Source organism: Miniopterus schreibersii (genome assembly GCF_964146895.1).
Source record: "Miniopterus schreibersii genome assembly, chromosome: 8".
NCBI classification, from domain to species: Eukaryota; Metazoa; Chordata; class Mammalia; order Chiroptera; family Miniopteridae; genus Miniopterus; species Miniopterus schreibersii.
Genome location: NC_138109.1, coordinates 46,776,498 through 46,793,457, shown reverse-complemented (window position 1 = coordinate 46,793,457; position 16,960 = coordinate 46,776,498). Strand labels below are relative to the sequence as shown.

The window sequence follows — 16,960 nt, the reverse complement described above, 5'->3', positions numbered from 1 at the left end:
AAATAATGGTGAAATTTAACATTTGCTGAACACTTAGAGCACATCATTTAACTGTATAATACTTTGTAATGTAGGCATATATTACTTCCATTTTAAACACGAGAAGGCAGAAAATAAGAAAAACTAAATAATTTATCTAAAATAGTCTAGTCAGTAAATAGCAGAGCTGAATTCAAAGCTCAGTAGAGCCTGTGATCATGATGTTTCTGCATACACCCTTTCTAAGTGTGGCATCCAAAACCATAAGGAATAATTCCGTTGTAATTATGTAGGATTCAGTGCCTGAGACTAGCTTCTGCATACTAAAAAGAACACTGGATATCTAGTACTATGTGACTTTGGGTAGTTTATCCAAAGTTTATTAACCATTCTGAACTTCAGTTTTCTCAGCCTCAAATTCAGCTGCAGCATTAAAAGAATTAAATAAGATATGTATGAAACTCAACAGAACTGTAAAGTATTTTACAAAGTAACTTAACCTTTTAATAATCTATACTAATGAGTGTGTCCTGAATGTGAGCTCTCTGAACTTATGGTCAAATGCTTTAATAGTTTGGTTTAAATTCTATACAAATTAAGGATTCTAGCGATTTATCTGGCATCTTATGGGAACCCAAGATGCTCTTTAAAAGGCAAAAATCACCACAAGGCTTCATGAGCAAAATATAGTGAAATGATAGCTCCTAACTACCAACACTGCAATGTGCACTGTCCTCTGCTTTGCTTTCAGGTGGATGGCTCTTGCTCTTTGCCAGCATGCTGCGGTGGGTGGCAGCTTGCCCTGCGTCATGTTCCGTGTGCACCAAAGATGTAACCTTCTGTCACCAGCTAACCTATATAGTAGGTAATAGCACCAATAACTCTAAAGAGCAGTGTTCAGTGTACCTGGTAAATTCATTGTTGTGCTTTTCATGGTACTGACTGCTTTCTGAGCTCAGCCTAAAGAGGTAAACTTTTAAAAAGCAAGCCATTCATAGTGACTGAAGACTGATAATATTATTTTATTTTCCTGTTTCTGGTGGTCTCAACCAAACGGAAGGCTCCCAGAGGTAATTGGGATATTTCACTATTACAAGAAAATGCCACCATTTCATGCAGCTACACTTTTCTTTATAAACAAAAAAAATAGATCACATCAATTATATTTTTGTCCACGTTTTGTACAGATTTGAACTCTACCACTGGCTGGAACAAATATCAATGAATCAGAAACCTGAACTGCAATTGTTCAGCATTAGTAAGATTAAGTGATGTACCAGCAAACAGATTATTATCAAAGTGCATCTAATTTTGAAAGTCTAGTCTTTTTTTATTGGTGGTAAATGAGCTGTAGAAATGCTAACAAGATACGCTGCCTGTATTCATTATATATTGCTTGCTTAAGTCAACAATTTAATAAGACACCTTATTAACAAATTTGAGGAGAATGTGATTTACATCCTGATATCCAAGAAAAGATAAACAAGTTATAAATTCCACCAATGAAAAATGTTCAGGAATAAGCCTGCATTAAGATGGAGTGGAGGAAGATGCTTCCTTTCATTTCTAAAATCCTCTGGCTTTGTGGGAATTAAGAGGTAGCTATTATTTGTCATCGCTGACAGGAGAGGGACAGTTTCAAGTCTAGTTGGTTGGACACTGTTTCCAATCAGTATTGAAAACACTTAAACACTAAACTCCCACCCTCTCAATTGTATTTCCTGACTTCACCACATTTATTTTTCTTGACCAGGGATAGCTGATGTTTATAAGAAACGAACACTGATCATTTACATTGCTGTGCCTCTGTATCTTCCTTCTCATTTACAGCATGCCAAAATTGTGGAGTTAAATTTCATAAACACAAAGAAGTAAACGGATGACTTGTGAGTGGAGGCCCATCTAGTCCTAGACAAGAAGTAATTGACAGAAGCAACAGTCTGCTCCCTCAGAGCTGACAGATCCCTAGAGGACTGGGGATCCACAAAAACAAAACTCCTTCAACCAGTATCAAAAACAATGATGAAACAAAATGCCGAGCTGGCTGGAATGAATAGAATTCAGAATTCAAATAATCAGTAATAAATACTAAAAAACCCCCACAAACACGACTTAAGCTTGCTCGTGCTACAGAGATGGGAGAAACTCTTACAAAGAAGGCACTATGAAAACAGTTTACATTTTTTTAATCTTTGTTTCAGTGCTATAGTCTGAGTTTCATCAGGGAATTGGGACTTGCTTCCCTCATGGCTGATTGTTCTAATATCACCTATAGACCTCCCAGGGACAATGGACTCTTCCATCCTTATGACACTGTCATTTGCAGTCAAAACAATTTTAGCATGATAAAGATGTGTTACAATAACTCCTGATTATAATATATCTTTATTGAGTTAAAACGCTTTGATTTCTAATGACAGAGCAGTGATAACTCGGAGGTGATTATGGTGAAGGGATTTAACAGTTGGAAGCCCTGAGTACCACCTGTCATCACATGACGGACCTGGTTGGAGGGAACAGATATTAGACAGGAGGCCAAGATGGCCCAGACTATAATGAGAACCCCACTGACAGATCCTCGGGCTGTCTGGAGAGACTATAGATCCTCACCAAGTTGCCAACTTCTAGCCTGGAGCTAAAAAGCAGAAACCAATGCTCCCTCTCACTCCCCACCCCCTCTTCCCAGCCCCAACGCATACCTTTGTGTTTGAAAGGAAGGATGACGGGCCTCACAGCATGCACACACATTACTAGTGCGAAGCCGGTGAGCGAGCTCAGACACACGTGTGGCCCTTGCGTGGATCTGTACTGGGCCAGCAGGGCTGGAGCAGGTCAGTACACAGCCTCGCAGAGCAGCAGCCTGAAAGGCCACCTTCACAGAAACAGCCACCACGATGATCCCAAGCAATGAATTCACTTTGCCATGTAAAGGAACAGATGGGTTTGTGTTTCTCAAATAACCATGTCACAGCAACCAAGAATATACAAATCCATCATTCTGATAAAGAGCCCGGCTTCCCCTTAACCTGAGAGATCAGAGAATCATTTTCATTTTGTTTATTGTTCTTACCCAGGCGATAAGATTGCTTGGAGGGTATTTTGTTGTTGTTGTTTAAAACATTACAGATGTCCCTTTTTCTCCCCAATGACCCGTTCCACCCGTCCCACCCCCCTCCCCAGTCCCTCTCCCCACCATTGTCCGCGTCCTTGGGTTGTGCACATACCCATATAAATTCTTGGTTACTCTCCCCCCCTCCACCCACCCGCCCTCCGTCCCTCTGACATTCGTCAGTCTGATCCATGCTTCCATGTCACTGAATCTATTCTGTCCATCAGTTTATTCAGTTCTTTAGATTCCACGTATAAGGAGATCATGGGGTGTTTGCCTTTCGCGGCCTGGCTCACTTCCCTCGGCATAATAGTATCGATTATCTCTGCTCCCCTTTGACCTCCCCTCCCCGTGGTGCGTCCCTGGCTTCTACCCTGTGCGTTTCTCCCCCGCAGCGGCCCCGGTGACCACGAGAGTTTTAATCCTCACGGACGGGGCCCTGTCCTCTGTCGAGGGCACCAACCTGTCGCTGCTGTGCGACGTGGCGCTGCTGTCCCTGAGCAGGAACGGCGTGGCGCTCGTGCAGGACGGCGCCCTGCGCGGCCTCGCGCGCCTGCGGACGCTGCTGCTGGCGCACAACCGGCTGTCGAGCGCGGCGCTGAGCGACCGCACCTTCGGGGGGCTGGGCCGCCTGCGGGAGCTGGTGCTGAGCCACAACGCGCTGCGCACGCTGCGCGGCTCCTGGTTCCGCGCCACGCGCCGCCTCACGCGGCTGCAGCTGGACGGCAACCAGATCGCCAGGCTGACCGCCGGCTCCTTCGGCGGCACGGGCCTCCACAGCCTCCGGCACCTGGACCTCTCCAACAACCTCATCTCCTACGTGGGGAAGGACGCCTTCCGGCCGCTGCCGCGCCTGCGGCAGGTGGACCTTTCCCGGAACAGGCTGGCCCGCATGCCCGACGTGTTCACTCCGCTGAAGCACCTGATCCTGCTCGGCTTAGATAAGAACCAGTGGAGCTGCACTTGCGATCTCTACCCCTTGGCCCGGTTTTTAAGAAACTACGTTAAGTCTTCTGCTCGCAAGCTCAGGAATGCCAAGGACCTAAATTGCCAGCCGCCCACCGCCGCCCCGGCGGGGGCCGAGAGCGTGCTGAGGCTGGCGGACGCCGACTGCGGGGCCCCGGCCACTAACCGCACCGCGGCCCTGAAGGACAGGAGCCCGCCCCTCCCGGGGCAGGATGTGGCCCTGCTGACTGTCCTGGGCTTTGCAGGTAGGCCAGGAGGAGGTGCAGCCTCCTCTCCAACCCCCCTCTTGGCCACATGCTCCACACGCACTAAATGACGCCTTTCGCAGGCAGTCGGGGAAGTTCGACAGGGCTTGCACAAGGCAGAGTGTGTCAGGAGAGGCGGGAGGGGGTTAGCTGATCTGGCACAGGTTGCAGAAAAGCTGTCTAACATAAAGGAAATGACCTCGCCCGGGAATTCAAAAGCTCTAATCCTGGTGTAACTAGAACCCAGATCCTGAATAAGTTAATGTACTGTTTGGACGTCAGTATCCTTGTTTGTGATGAAGGAATAGTATCTATAGTTTATCAAGAGCCCATATGCTGAAGACTCCTGGTGCGTTCGTCAAGATGCTGGGAGACAGGGATTCAGAAAGTTACGAGAGATAGTTTGTTTCTTCTAGGCACTTACATACGTGTGCCCCTCTGTGTTGTAGTAAGAGTCAGTGGGCTTTACCGGGTGCACCAGGAGATGCTATGATGACAGTCATGCGCACCCTGCTCTACAGTGGTTGTGGAGCACAGTGATGAAGTGCAAGAGCTCTGCAGTGGGATTGGCCAGGTTTGAATCCTGGCTCGGCTCTTACTTGCTGTGTGACTTTGGGAAAGTCATTTGACCCCTCTGTGTCTTGATTTTCTCCAGTTTGGGGTTTTGAATTCTAAGATTTCTGTTTGTCTCTTTCAAAAACTTGCTCCATCCCTTCACAGACTAAGGAGAGGATAAGACTCAACCTTTTAAATCTTCTATGGTAATTTTATAAAAATTTAAATTATGCATCAACTGTCATCTCACTGAATGAATGAAATAAAGTGATGTGTGGTGTCATTAGTGGAAGACAAAATCTTCATGAGATTTCTTGCGTTATCTACCTCAGTGTATGTTTTCCCCCTATGCTTGCAGTGCATTGTAAAATCCTTTGTACCTGTGGTAACCATGGTGATGAGAAGTGTGTGTGTGTGTGTGTGTGTGTGTTAGGAGGAGGCTTCCCCAAAGCTGGAAGACCAGAGGCTTGCATCCAGGGCTGAAGTGATGTATTTTGAATATGAACTATAAATAATCATTCCACAGCAGATTTCCAGCAAATTAACTGAACATCAGATTTTTAACTTCTAAGTTTTACTTGTAATCAGTAGAAATGGAGACCAGCATCAGGTCTAAACAAAGGAACTACCACTAGCAGCAATCAAACTCACTTGGAAGTCAATTCAAATCTCCTCAGAAAGACAAATTGTTTTAAAAACTATGCAACCATGTCAGTAATTATATGTGCTAAGAAATAATTTACCGTAAAAGACGGAAGCAATAGGGCAGCAGATAGTTTTTCTTTAAACATGCTTCTTAGCATACAAATTCTAGGAAATAATGAATAGATATGTAATACAAACACAGGTGCACATATAAGCACTATGTTGTGGGGTTCAAATAGGTGTGGGCAATGTTGGATTAAGCAAAGTGAAACGGGCTTCTTTACTGAAGCATTTCTCATGGCCTTTCATCTGCTAATGAACATTATGAATCTAACAGGAAGATACAATATAGAGCATTTCTCAAACTTATTGACCATAAACTCTTTTTGTCACAGAGGATTTCACTGAATTACATTTTGTAGGACATAGCTTTGGAAATATTATAACACTAATTTTCAATATCTTCTAGGTACATTTCCTATCCAGTTTTAGAAAAGATTTTGCTACCTTAACAACTTTGCATTAGTGTAGAGAAAGATACAAATTCAAAAGATTCCAAAGAGTTCGTCAAAATGATAGGAAGTTTAATATACATGAATAAATTCTGATAAATTATAACTATAACTACTGGCATGTTTTGCTAAGTGTGTGAAATTATAATAATGTAACTTTCATTGAGTAAATTTAAAGATACTGTTTTGTTTTTTTAAAAAAACCTCCTTTTAAAAAAATTCTGACTTTTGATATCAGTTTTTTTCATTAGGATTCTGTTCCTTCTGAAATAAAAGGATGGTCACTTTTCTCTACCTCTAGGTTGTATATTAGAACTCTAATTTGGCCTTTGGTCCCATTTTCTTTCTCAGCGATAGATAAGTCATCACAATTCAACATAATATAAATAATCATATTCAGCTAACTCAAAAGTAATAGGTGGTTATTTGGCACCAAACACTGACATCTTGACACTCCTTATTCTGTCACCTGATGGATAAAAAGAGAAAGGTTTCATGAAGTTGTAGAGTGTTTTTAATACTTCAGTGAGAACTTATCATTAATTTTGCTTTGTTTCATTTTTCTAACTCAGAAAGATTGTCAGAACCCTTTTCAAAAATAGCAACAATGCCCATGGCAATGAAAATTCAACCATCTTCTTAGTAGCACGTTCACTCTGCCTACAAGCTTCATTGGCTGCTTCTCCTCTCTGCACAAATGGAAAACGACCATCCCTGACTGGTGATGCGGTGCAGACATAGTTCTAATATCAACAGTGTGCCCCTTGCCAATCGACACAGTTAGAGGGAAACTTTACCCTATAATCAGATTATGCTTACTCCCATTGCGATGGCTGATGCATGTATTTAAGAAAATTTAGATCTTTCTTTCTTTTGTTGTTTGGCTTAGTACCTGCATCAGCCATGCAAAATGTTCTCTTCATGACTCGTTTTTTGGATTTTTTTTTTAACCTAACAGCTGAGTGTTGTAGGACCTTATTAAACAATACAAAACCCAAACAGCACCAGCGATCCTAAGCATAAACCACAATTACTATTCATTGAACCTTTCTATAGTGAAACACTGCATGGAACATATCACATATATTATGCCACTTAACCTCTGGGTGGTATTAATTATCCCCATTTGGAAGAGAAGAAAAATAAGGCTCAAAGAGGTTAGAAAACTTGCCCAAGAAAAGTGTCAGGACAAAGCTTTGGATCCTGAGTTTTCTTACTCCATGTAAGAGAGACAGTGTTTCAAAATTTTATTATTTTCATACATTTTTAACATTTAAAAACCAAAGACCTCCTTTGGAACAAATCAAACTCTAAGAACTGGCAGTAAAAATATTCTGATCTAAACTTTGCTACTACTTTTAAATAAGGTTGTGACTTTAATAGAAATTAAATTATGTCAATATGTTACAGCACTCTCCAAGAGGGTACTGTCAAACAAATTCAAGTGAGACTTATAAGACCTCAAGACCTAGTAAACTATGCACAGTTTGGGGGATTTGACCAGAAAATGCCATTCTTTTTAGTTAATCTTTAACAGAAGAAAAAAAAGAAACAACCATGTCTGACACCTTCCCTTTTCTTTCAAGTTCAAAAATATCTTCACGTTTTCATTAAAGTTGTCTGCAGTGGAGAGAACCAGGCACGATGCAGTCAACCAATGAGCCTAGGATGCTATCATCTCACTCACATTTCAGATCACTCATTCATCTGGATATGTCCTCCTTTCCAGAGTCAGGGAACTGAGGTCTCTGACGGAACAGACTTGCCCAGGGTCACACAGCAAGTTTATAGGCGGAGTTGGACTTAGGATACAGCATTCCTAAATCAATTGATACTAACATCATGTCTTCCTGATCACTATTGTGGGGATTTGTAAGATCAGACCACTCAGCCCTTTTCATTATTAGAATTCATAAACAGCATTCCTTCTGTTTATTTAAGAATATTCAATAAACATTTCTGAAGTGCCTCCTCTGTGCCAGAGTTATGAGCACTAGAGATAGGGTGTTGAATGAAACTGAAAATGTCCATTTTCTCACAGTGCTTAATTCTAGCAAGGAAGGACAGACAGTGAAGAAGAAAATTAGTAAGTGAACAAAAAATTTTAAACTGTTTTAGATGCTAAGAAAAAAGGAAGTCACTGTGATATAGAGAGAGTTGAGGTATAACTCAGAGACTTTGGTTTGAACATCTAGGTGGTTGATGATGGTGATGGAATTTGTTAAGATAGGAAACAACAAGGGAGAAACAAGTTAGACTCCACACTTGAGTCTGAGAAACATCACCTTTACAGTTTTATTCAGAGGATAATCTACACCTACATAGAACAGGAAATGACAATACCAGGCATTCTAACTTAGATGTTAGTCATTTTGTTGTGGAATTTCATAGAAGGGAATGATCTTTGCAAGACTCAAAAAAAGACAGCAAATTTATCAATACATTGGGAAGTACTGATTTAGATTTAAAGAGTAACTAAAATTCAAATGAGCAGAGGTAGGAGAAAGTATTACGAGCATCACCGAGAGCATACACAAAGGCTTAGAAGTACATTTTAAGACTAATAAATTAAAGAGTATGAAAAATAGTGTTTGAATGTGAAAAATAATGAAATGCAAGGCTAGGAAGGGTGGTCATAGCCAGGTTACACCAAGTCTGGAATATCAAGGAGTTCGGCTTTATGACTGAAGCCAATGAGGTGTTCTGAGCCAGGGGGTGAGTCTTTAGGGATGCTCAAAATATAACAATACCATGTACAATCAAAAATTTTTTTGAGGAAGAGGTTATGGTATATGATAATTTCAGGGTATATACTAAACATGGACTATTTGGGGGATTGACTATGGGATTAAGAAACAGGAAATTTGGAATTAAACTGGTTTCCCCTAGGCAGAAAAGGAATTCTAATGCAGGAATTATTTTATCGAGTGAATTTTAGTCCATGAAAAAAGCCTCTTTCTACCAAAGGCATTCCAGATGGTGTTGTTTCTTATCATTTTTAATAGACACAAAGTAAAGATCCAAATTAGAAAACCTAACATATCGATAATATAGCCTCTGTCTGAACTGATATTTTCCCACATGGTGATAGGACTCCCATCCATTCCGATGCCCTTTAAGCCATTAACCTTAGTATCTGTGGGCTTCACATTTGGTGATTTATATGTTTCTTCCTATGATGTTATCTTTTAATGGTCTCTCTGTTTGTCACAGGAGCTGTTGGTCTCACTTGCCTAGGCTTAGTTGTATTTAACTGGAAACTCCAACAAGGCAAAGCAAGTGAACACACATCAGAAAACCTTTGTTGCAGAACCTTTGGTGAATCCCTGTGTGCTCATGAGGCAAGAAATTACCATGCTAAGGGATACTGTAACTGCCACTTAACTCAGGAAAATGAGATAAAGGTCATGTCCATTGCGGGGTCCAGAAAGGAAATGCCACTTTTACAGGGAAACAGCCATCAAGCAGCACTGACCTCTGGGTCCACAGCCCTTGACGGACCATTTAGAAACCTGAAAGGGAAGGATCAGGAGGCAGACAGCACTTTGGTCTGCCTTGGTGGCAGATTGCTGCAGTCAGGATGTTCAGAGCCTCCTGGGAACATGGCAGCTTTTAATGAAGCAGGCTTACTTGCAAGATATTGTCCAAAGAGAGCTGAAAATCGAAGGAATCTCGAGCCTGGGGAAGTCCAAGCTCAAACTCGGCCACAGCATGTAACAAGAACAATAGGTGAGTTGTCTTGTTTGAGAAAATCCTACTGTTTAAATTCCTCTGGAGGAGGTAGACTCTTTTAATTTCCTCAGCAGAAGAATAAAAATCATTGTAGCACCAGTCTATTCCTTAAAACACAGTGTGTGTGTGTATGTGTGTGTGTGTGTGTGTCTGTGTGCGTGTGTCTGTGTGCATGTCTGTGTGTGCATGTGTGTTTGGGGTGAGGTATAGATGGAGATTCCCCACCCTCAGGAGCTGAGAGTACTTCTTGTGCCTGTTGTAAAGTGAATTTTGTAATCCAACACCTAACAATGTTTAAAAAAAATAATAAAAAGAACCCTTTTAAATAGCGATAGTGCTGTTAAGATTTATGGGAGTCTGAATATTGGCTCCCATTCCAGCCTCCTTCGAGCTCTAATGCCAATTCTGCAGTAAGCAACCTTCCCAGAGCATGACATGTTAGAAGAATGGGCCTTCTAATGCTAGTGATTCATTTCAGGAATGATGTCAAGACACATACTTTGCTTGCTGAGCTGTCAGGGATGATAACTTCCCAGTCCAGGGAAAGTCAGGACTTAATTCATTGTCCCATGTTGGGAGCCAAGCGAATCTGGCCGTGACATCTCCCCACTGTACATTGGGCGATGTCAATATTTAGGTGGAGGCAATGAATTAAATGTCTTCCTTTTTATTCCTGCATAGTAAGGCGATGCTTTCAGGCTCAGCAGTGAAAACTTTGACAGCGGCTCTGTAAAGAGGCTCCTGTCATTTATCTGAATTGGTTTACAACAGGCAGAGCTTTCTCTCAGAATATGAATGACAGAGGCACTGCACCAGGAAGTTCCTACCATGGGGATCTGGCCCTAAGGATGGGTTTGGGGACAACTGGAAAATAATAAAGCTGTATGTTATTTCACATGTAGCATGAAGCAGGGTGTGGATTTATTCCACTGCATTCCCAGTTTCTGGTTTTGACTGATGGTTTGACTCAAAAGAGGAATGGCTGAGGAAAGAAACATCTGCCATAAAAATCAGATCAGACTGGTTTATTTTATTAAAAAATAAGCTCTTAGCCTTTCAGTAGAATCAGACCTGAGCCACATGTTTTATTTTAGCTTTGCCCAATGCCTTAACTTCTCTGTGATAATCTTGGATCCTACACTGAAGGCAATATGGTCCCTGAACCATTTAAAACCTAGTCCCTTGTTCCACACAGAGAACACTGGTTGGCCAAACCGACGCAATTACTTTCCAGAAAGATTTGAAATCCTGCTACATGCCAGCCATTGTACTAAACCTGGAGAGGACAGGAATTTGAGGAGAAAACAACCAAAGCCATACCTGCTCCAGAGCAGACGTCAGGAGGAGGCAGCATCGCTCTGATTGCGTCTTCTAACTTTAAGGATGATCTAGTCAAATCATTCTTCATATTTATCTCTGAGTCACAAAACTCTATTAGAATCTGACAAAGGCTACAAACTCTTTCCCCAGAATAATTTTATAACCACATAAATTTTATACTCGCCTAAAGTTATATCCACATAAAGCTTCCATCTAGTCTAATCTTCTGATACCCAGAGAGTAAGTGGCTTCTCCAAGGTCACCCAGAAAGTTGAAGGCAGATGTTAGATAATATTAGGTGCTAGTCAGAGGTTTAGTTCACTTCTTCCTTTCTATCGTTGAACAGAAATTCCTCTTTCTTCCTCTGGATAAAGCAATTTCACAAAATTGAGAAAGTACAATGATAAGATGTCATTTTAAACTTAGTATGCACTGTGGCTAAGAGGATAGGGTTTAGTGTCAGAAAGACCTGAGTCAAGTTCTGCCCATGTCATTGAGCTGACACGTGACTGGGAGGAAACATTCAACCTCTCTGAGCTAGTCTCTTCATTTGTAAAAGCGATAGGATAATAAGAATTGTCCAATGGATCAGGATTCTTGTGATTATTAAATGAGATAATGAATGTCCAATATTTTGCACAATGCCTGGCTCTTAGTAATATTTTTGTCATTAATATTTTTTAACATGTATCATTAACCTGCACCATGTAAAAGTCCCAGACAGATTTTTGTAACATAGCCCAGGCCATATTCTAAAATACTTATTCACTTAACAAATACCTAATGAATACCAGGTTAAGTGTTGGGGCATAAAACAGGCACAGTCTCTGCTTTGATGGATCCGAGAGTATCACAAGCATTTTTCTTTTGTTGTTGAAACTTGGACACTACTCAATAGTGTATCATGTTTTTTCTAGTATTTAGTTCCAACTGAGAAGCGGATGCAGAAAAAATTACTGAGACTATTTGGAAAATATTTAAGCATTATTTGTATTTAAAGCTAACTTAACCTATAACTAATCAGAAGATGTATAACCCTGAACATTTTTATTCCTAATTCCACAACTTTTAAGTCAGCATTCCAACTGATTAAAATGTGGCCATAGAGTGTGTTATTGTGAACACACCCAATTGCCAAACGTCCTCTGTGGGTTTGGTTAAAAATTTAAAAACATTCAAGAATTGCCATAATCAGAGGAATCATTTTTATACCTTTGATAAGGTTTCTGAGCATCTATTTGGTTGGGGTCATAAAACGCTGCTCAGTGTTAAATTCCTGCATTTATTGTTCCGCAGATATCAGCAGTGACACATTGAGTAGAAGATATGCAACATCCGCTTCAGCCTTGGCAAGAGAAAGTCTTGAAAAGCACCTAACAAATGAATCATGGCAGCCTCCAATAGGAATAGAAGACAAAGGCTTACAACCTCACCGACAGCGACATTTTATTACAAGCTCATCATCCAAGCCTTGTGAGCCCGAGGAACACTATGCACAAAAGATCTCACAAAAACATAGATCAAACTCTGATGATCCCTATGAACTGTTAAAATGGAGCAGGCCTAGGTATTTTCAGCCAAACAATTCTCTTATCTGCAAATATGTGCCCTATGACCAATTTAATGATTATGCAAAAGCAAAGCAGCTAAATCGTCGAGAATATTCGAAGTCCGAGAAAGAGCAAATCCAAATTTATAGAGCAATAGAAAAATTCCTCACGAGTGAGGACAACATGGAGTTATCGGGGTCATCAACAAATATCAAGAAAACGCATTCCCCTAAGAGTGCTAGCTTCCATGATGCTGGTTTAGTTGAAAAAAATAGACTGGTGATGTCATCCAAAACATCGACCCATTCCAAAGAGCAGAAAAATCAAAGTAACCACCTGACCAACTTGAATCTCAAAAAATGTAGCAGTCCTCAAGAGAGAAAGGAAGGAGGAAAATGGCCTACTGATACACAGATTGTGAAAAAAAGGAGAACTGATCAATCTTACCCCAGAGGGAAAATTAAAAAGCAAAATTTAAGGATAAAATTAAATTTACACCCTTTTAGAAAAGTCAGAGTCCATCCAGAAAAGTCCTTGTTGGAACTCCCAAAGAAACGCAAACAAGTATTGTTACCTGCTAATCATGCATCCAAAGCTTTTGAGAAAGGAGCCAAAATAAACCTCCCGTCATCTGCAGAGTTTTCCCAGAAGCCAGAGAGTAACAATTATGTTGCAATCACTTCAAAGAGGCTGCCTCTCAAACAGGCCCGGAATCAGGTCCCATATTACAAAAAGCACCCTAAAAAGGCTCCTCGGCTCCGTGCTAGCAGCGTATCTGTAGTCAACCCGAGCTCCGTGGAAGGCAGCTGTCCCCCTCCCGGTCACATTCCTGATGGACGCCCAGCCACGCTGCCCGGGCTCGCACCCACGGCAGCTGAGCACAGGCACACACGCTCCGCACACTCTTCATTCTCAGCTGAGCAAACGGAAGGTGCAACTCGCCTCACATTGGTAGCTTCTAGTTATTTACCAGCTTCTGGGGAAAATACAAGAAGTGACATTTTGGCATCTTGCCATTCCTGGGGGGCCCCTGAGCAAGGTGCAGCGGAGCCCACTGAGCACACGGAGCAGAACAAATCTCCGCCCAGGGAGCTAAACCAGTATCCTCCGTCCCTGGAAAATCAAACACAACTTGATGTCCACAAGACTGACACCTACAAGGAACATACTGTAGATCAAAGTCAAATGTTGCAACATGCAGTGCAACACTCAAGTAATGAACAACTTGGAAACGAAGAAAAAACACTAACGACAAAACCCAAAATACCGCATCCAATTATGGAAAGCTGTATTATGGATGAGGGGGCTGATGCAGGAAAAACACTTCCTCAAACCGAAGTGTATGATTCCTCTCTCCTTCCCCGAACACAGTCCAAGGACAACCTAGCATTTATGAACACGAATTTTATTCCGTACCAAAATAGAATAGAACTTCCCAAGGATATCGGTACTTCTCTTAGTACTCAAGCCATTTGGCATCTAACCAAGGGAAGCAAAAAAGAAACGGATCGCACAAATGCACTGCCCAGAAATGATGGCACTGAAGTGCCAGAGATAAAAATAGCAGGGAAAGAAGAGGGAAAACTGCCCGAAGACAGCAAGGCAAATTCTAGTGCGTTAACCCAGACCAGACAGATGACCTTAAAAGGCACTGCCAAAGAAAAGCAGCAAACTTGGGAAAATGGAAAAAGTAAAACTCTTACATTATATGGTTCAAGTTCTGTTGAGACGACAGTCACAGCTGAGGATTTGAGTATCATGAACTCCCATGAAACTGCAAATAGACTACCTCCTAGTGAAATAGATCTTCAAATAAATAGTAACATGCATGATTTGAGACAGGCTCAAAATCCTCAACCAGATAAAGATAACAGTGCACCCAGAGAAGGCGCGGTGACAGTGGAGACACATGAAGCACTTCCCCTCTTACCACAGTTAAAAGACATTTAGCTTTGAGGCAGAAAATGAGGTGCCTCTAATTCCTGGAAGAATAAATGAGGCTGAAAACTCTGCTCTAAAACATACACTGTATCCACCATCTGCTGAACACTGGAATTCATCACTTTTAGAGGCAGAACAAAGTGAACAAAATTACTCAAATAATAATAATTTCCTACTTTAGCTTTCTTCAATACGACACACAACCCCAGCGTTTGCATGCATTTCAAATGCATTATTTTGGAGAAAAAATATCCTCAGCAACTCTTTGTTATCAATGAAATAGAAGTACCTGGTTAAATAGAATGCAAAAATCAAAGATGGAGCCACAAGATATGTTTGACACAATTAATTGAGTTTTCTTCTCTGAGGAATGGGAAAACGGGAAGGAAAGTTTTGCCTAGGCCTGGGAAAGAAAGACAATTAAAAAAAAAAAAAAAAAAAAAGCTTTAAGCAAATGAAAGATTAAAGACGAAAAAAGGACTTGAGCAGATTTACACTTGATGTTTATTTTATGGAAATTACTATACATATCTCAATTAGTGGCATTACAATATTGCTTGCTACAGAGATTATATATTCACATTTGTGCCTGATCTGCTTTCCTAATTATGGTATGAAAATAAAAATTGAGCTTTGCTTGTTAACTGTAGTCTAGCTGATATGCATATTGGTATATTTCAACCATTCTTGACTGTTCTGTTAACAATTATGCTAGGTCTTAAGTAGAAATCTTTAGAACCTGTTAATTCTCTAAGAGAAAAAAAAAAATTAAGGATTTCTATAAAACCTGTAAAATCCTATAAACCCACTAGGTGGAGATCTCGGCTTCAATCATTTTAGAAGAACAAACAGCTTCAAGATCAACACAATGGATCCTGAACAAAAGGAATTTTAAGGAGCTTTATTGCCAGTTGTTATTAACGTAAGATTTTGAAAACTAAATAACCCATTAACATATAAGCTTTCAAGGTTTGATCTCTTGAATTTAGCATGCCACTATTGTTTGGTGTGAGTACTCTTTCTGTGCACAGAAATTGAATGTGCTTATAAATATTAGATTTAAAACTAATAGCAGAATAAACATCTCTCATTCAATGCCACACTTATTTCAAAGAAAGCAGTGTACTCAAATAATTTTATTAATATCCCAGGAAACTGTTGAAAGCATACCTTTAAGGTATAGCATATTTTTACATTTCCTAGTTGGAAAAAAAGAAGGTTGCAAAGACAGTTAACTTCCTTTTCAGCTCTCTATCTGTCTAGGTCTCTGTATCTATATATTTACATTTGGTAATATTATAAAGCTTAAAAGCCTATTAGAACAATGTAAATAATGGTTACATGCTCCACCTGCCTCCTGTTTTCTTTCTGATTCAAAATTGCCAGCAAATGACAATTTTCTTATTTTGAAAGTCCCTAACTTTATTACCTCTCTTCTTTCCCTTTTCTCCCTGGATTCAAAATTTTCTCGGCTGTAACTTCAACTCCTTTCCCCACTTTTTTTGTTCAGACTCTCTGCTTGAGCTTAAATCCCATGCCATCTGTCTGCGGCCCCGGTTCCCACTTCATTTTGTTAAGCACCTTACAGGTGAGAGGAGCGTCTATGCCGCCTTCTTGCACAATAACTTTATTCTAATTGACAGCTCCCTCAGTTCTGTGTACCAGGTTACTTTTTTTCTTGTTAGCTATCTTTTCTTTTTTTTCCTTTTCTTATTTTTTTAAGCACCTTCACCTTCATGCAGAGCTCTTAGTTTTGTTCTCTCACTGCCAACAATACCCCTGATAGGTACGGGCCTAATGAGTGCTCTGGTCACTCGCCGCCTCTCAGAGTCAGGGAGGACAGTGCTCCAGGACTCTTTTCTCTCTTCCATTTCCTAAATCCAGTCTCTCACCTCTTTATGATGTTATTTTTCCTTTGAAGTAGTTCTCAGGTTTACCCCTGCTTCTGAATCCCCATGGTAACCATTATAGTCTCTGTGTTGTAATCAACTGGATTACTGCAGTAGCGGCCCAGCTGGATGCTCTGACTTCAGTGTCTTTTGCTTCTGTTCAGCCCACTCGTTCTTTGTCTTTATTGGGCACAAATTACTTGGGGTGTTTGTTGAAATGCAAAGTTCCCAGCTCCATCCCAGAGATTTTGATTCAATAGATTTAGAATAGGGCTCCAGAATCTTCGTTTTAACACCCATTGCGGGGTAATCTGGAGCAGGTAATAAGTAGCCCACACATTAAGAAACAATGCTTAGCTATTCCAGTTCACACTGGGAGATAATTCAGTGCCTGCCTCACTATGGAACTACATACACTTCTTCAAGGGAATAAATCCTTCATACCAAACTCAGATGAATTTTCAAAAAAATTACATTTATCATATTTCTTCACTGCTTTAGAGAAGCAGTGAAGAAA

The 16,960-nt window shown here is 40.8% G+C and overlaps 2 protein-coding genes across 7 annotated transcripts in view; one reads left to right on the top strand and one right to left on the bottom strand.

Moving 5' to 3' along the window:
- TNNI3K (TNNI3 interacting kinase) overlaps nt 1–16,960 on the bottom strand; it is a 255,436-nt gene that overhangs the window by 55,447 nt on the left and 183,029 nt on the right. The window lies entirely within an intron of this gene.
- LRRC53 (leucine rich repeat containing 53) lies at nt 757–14,735 on the top strand (the record flags this gene model as incomplete). Its single annotated transcript, XM_081144328.1, is given in 5 exon segments — nt 757–844; nt 3,484–4,299; nt 9,225–9,740; nt 12,360–14,560; nt 14,562–14,735. Coding segments are annotated over 5 exon segments (3,795 nt in total).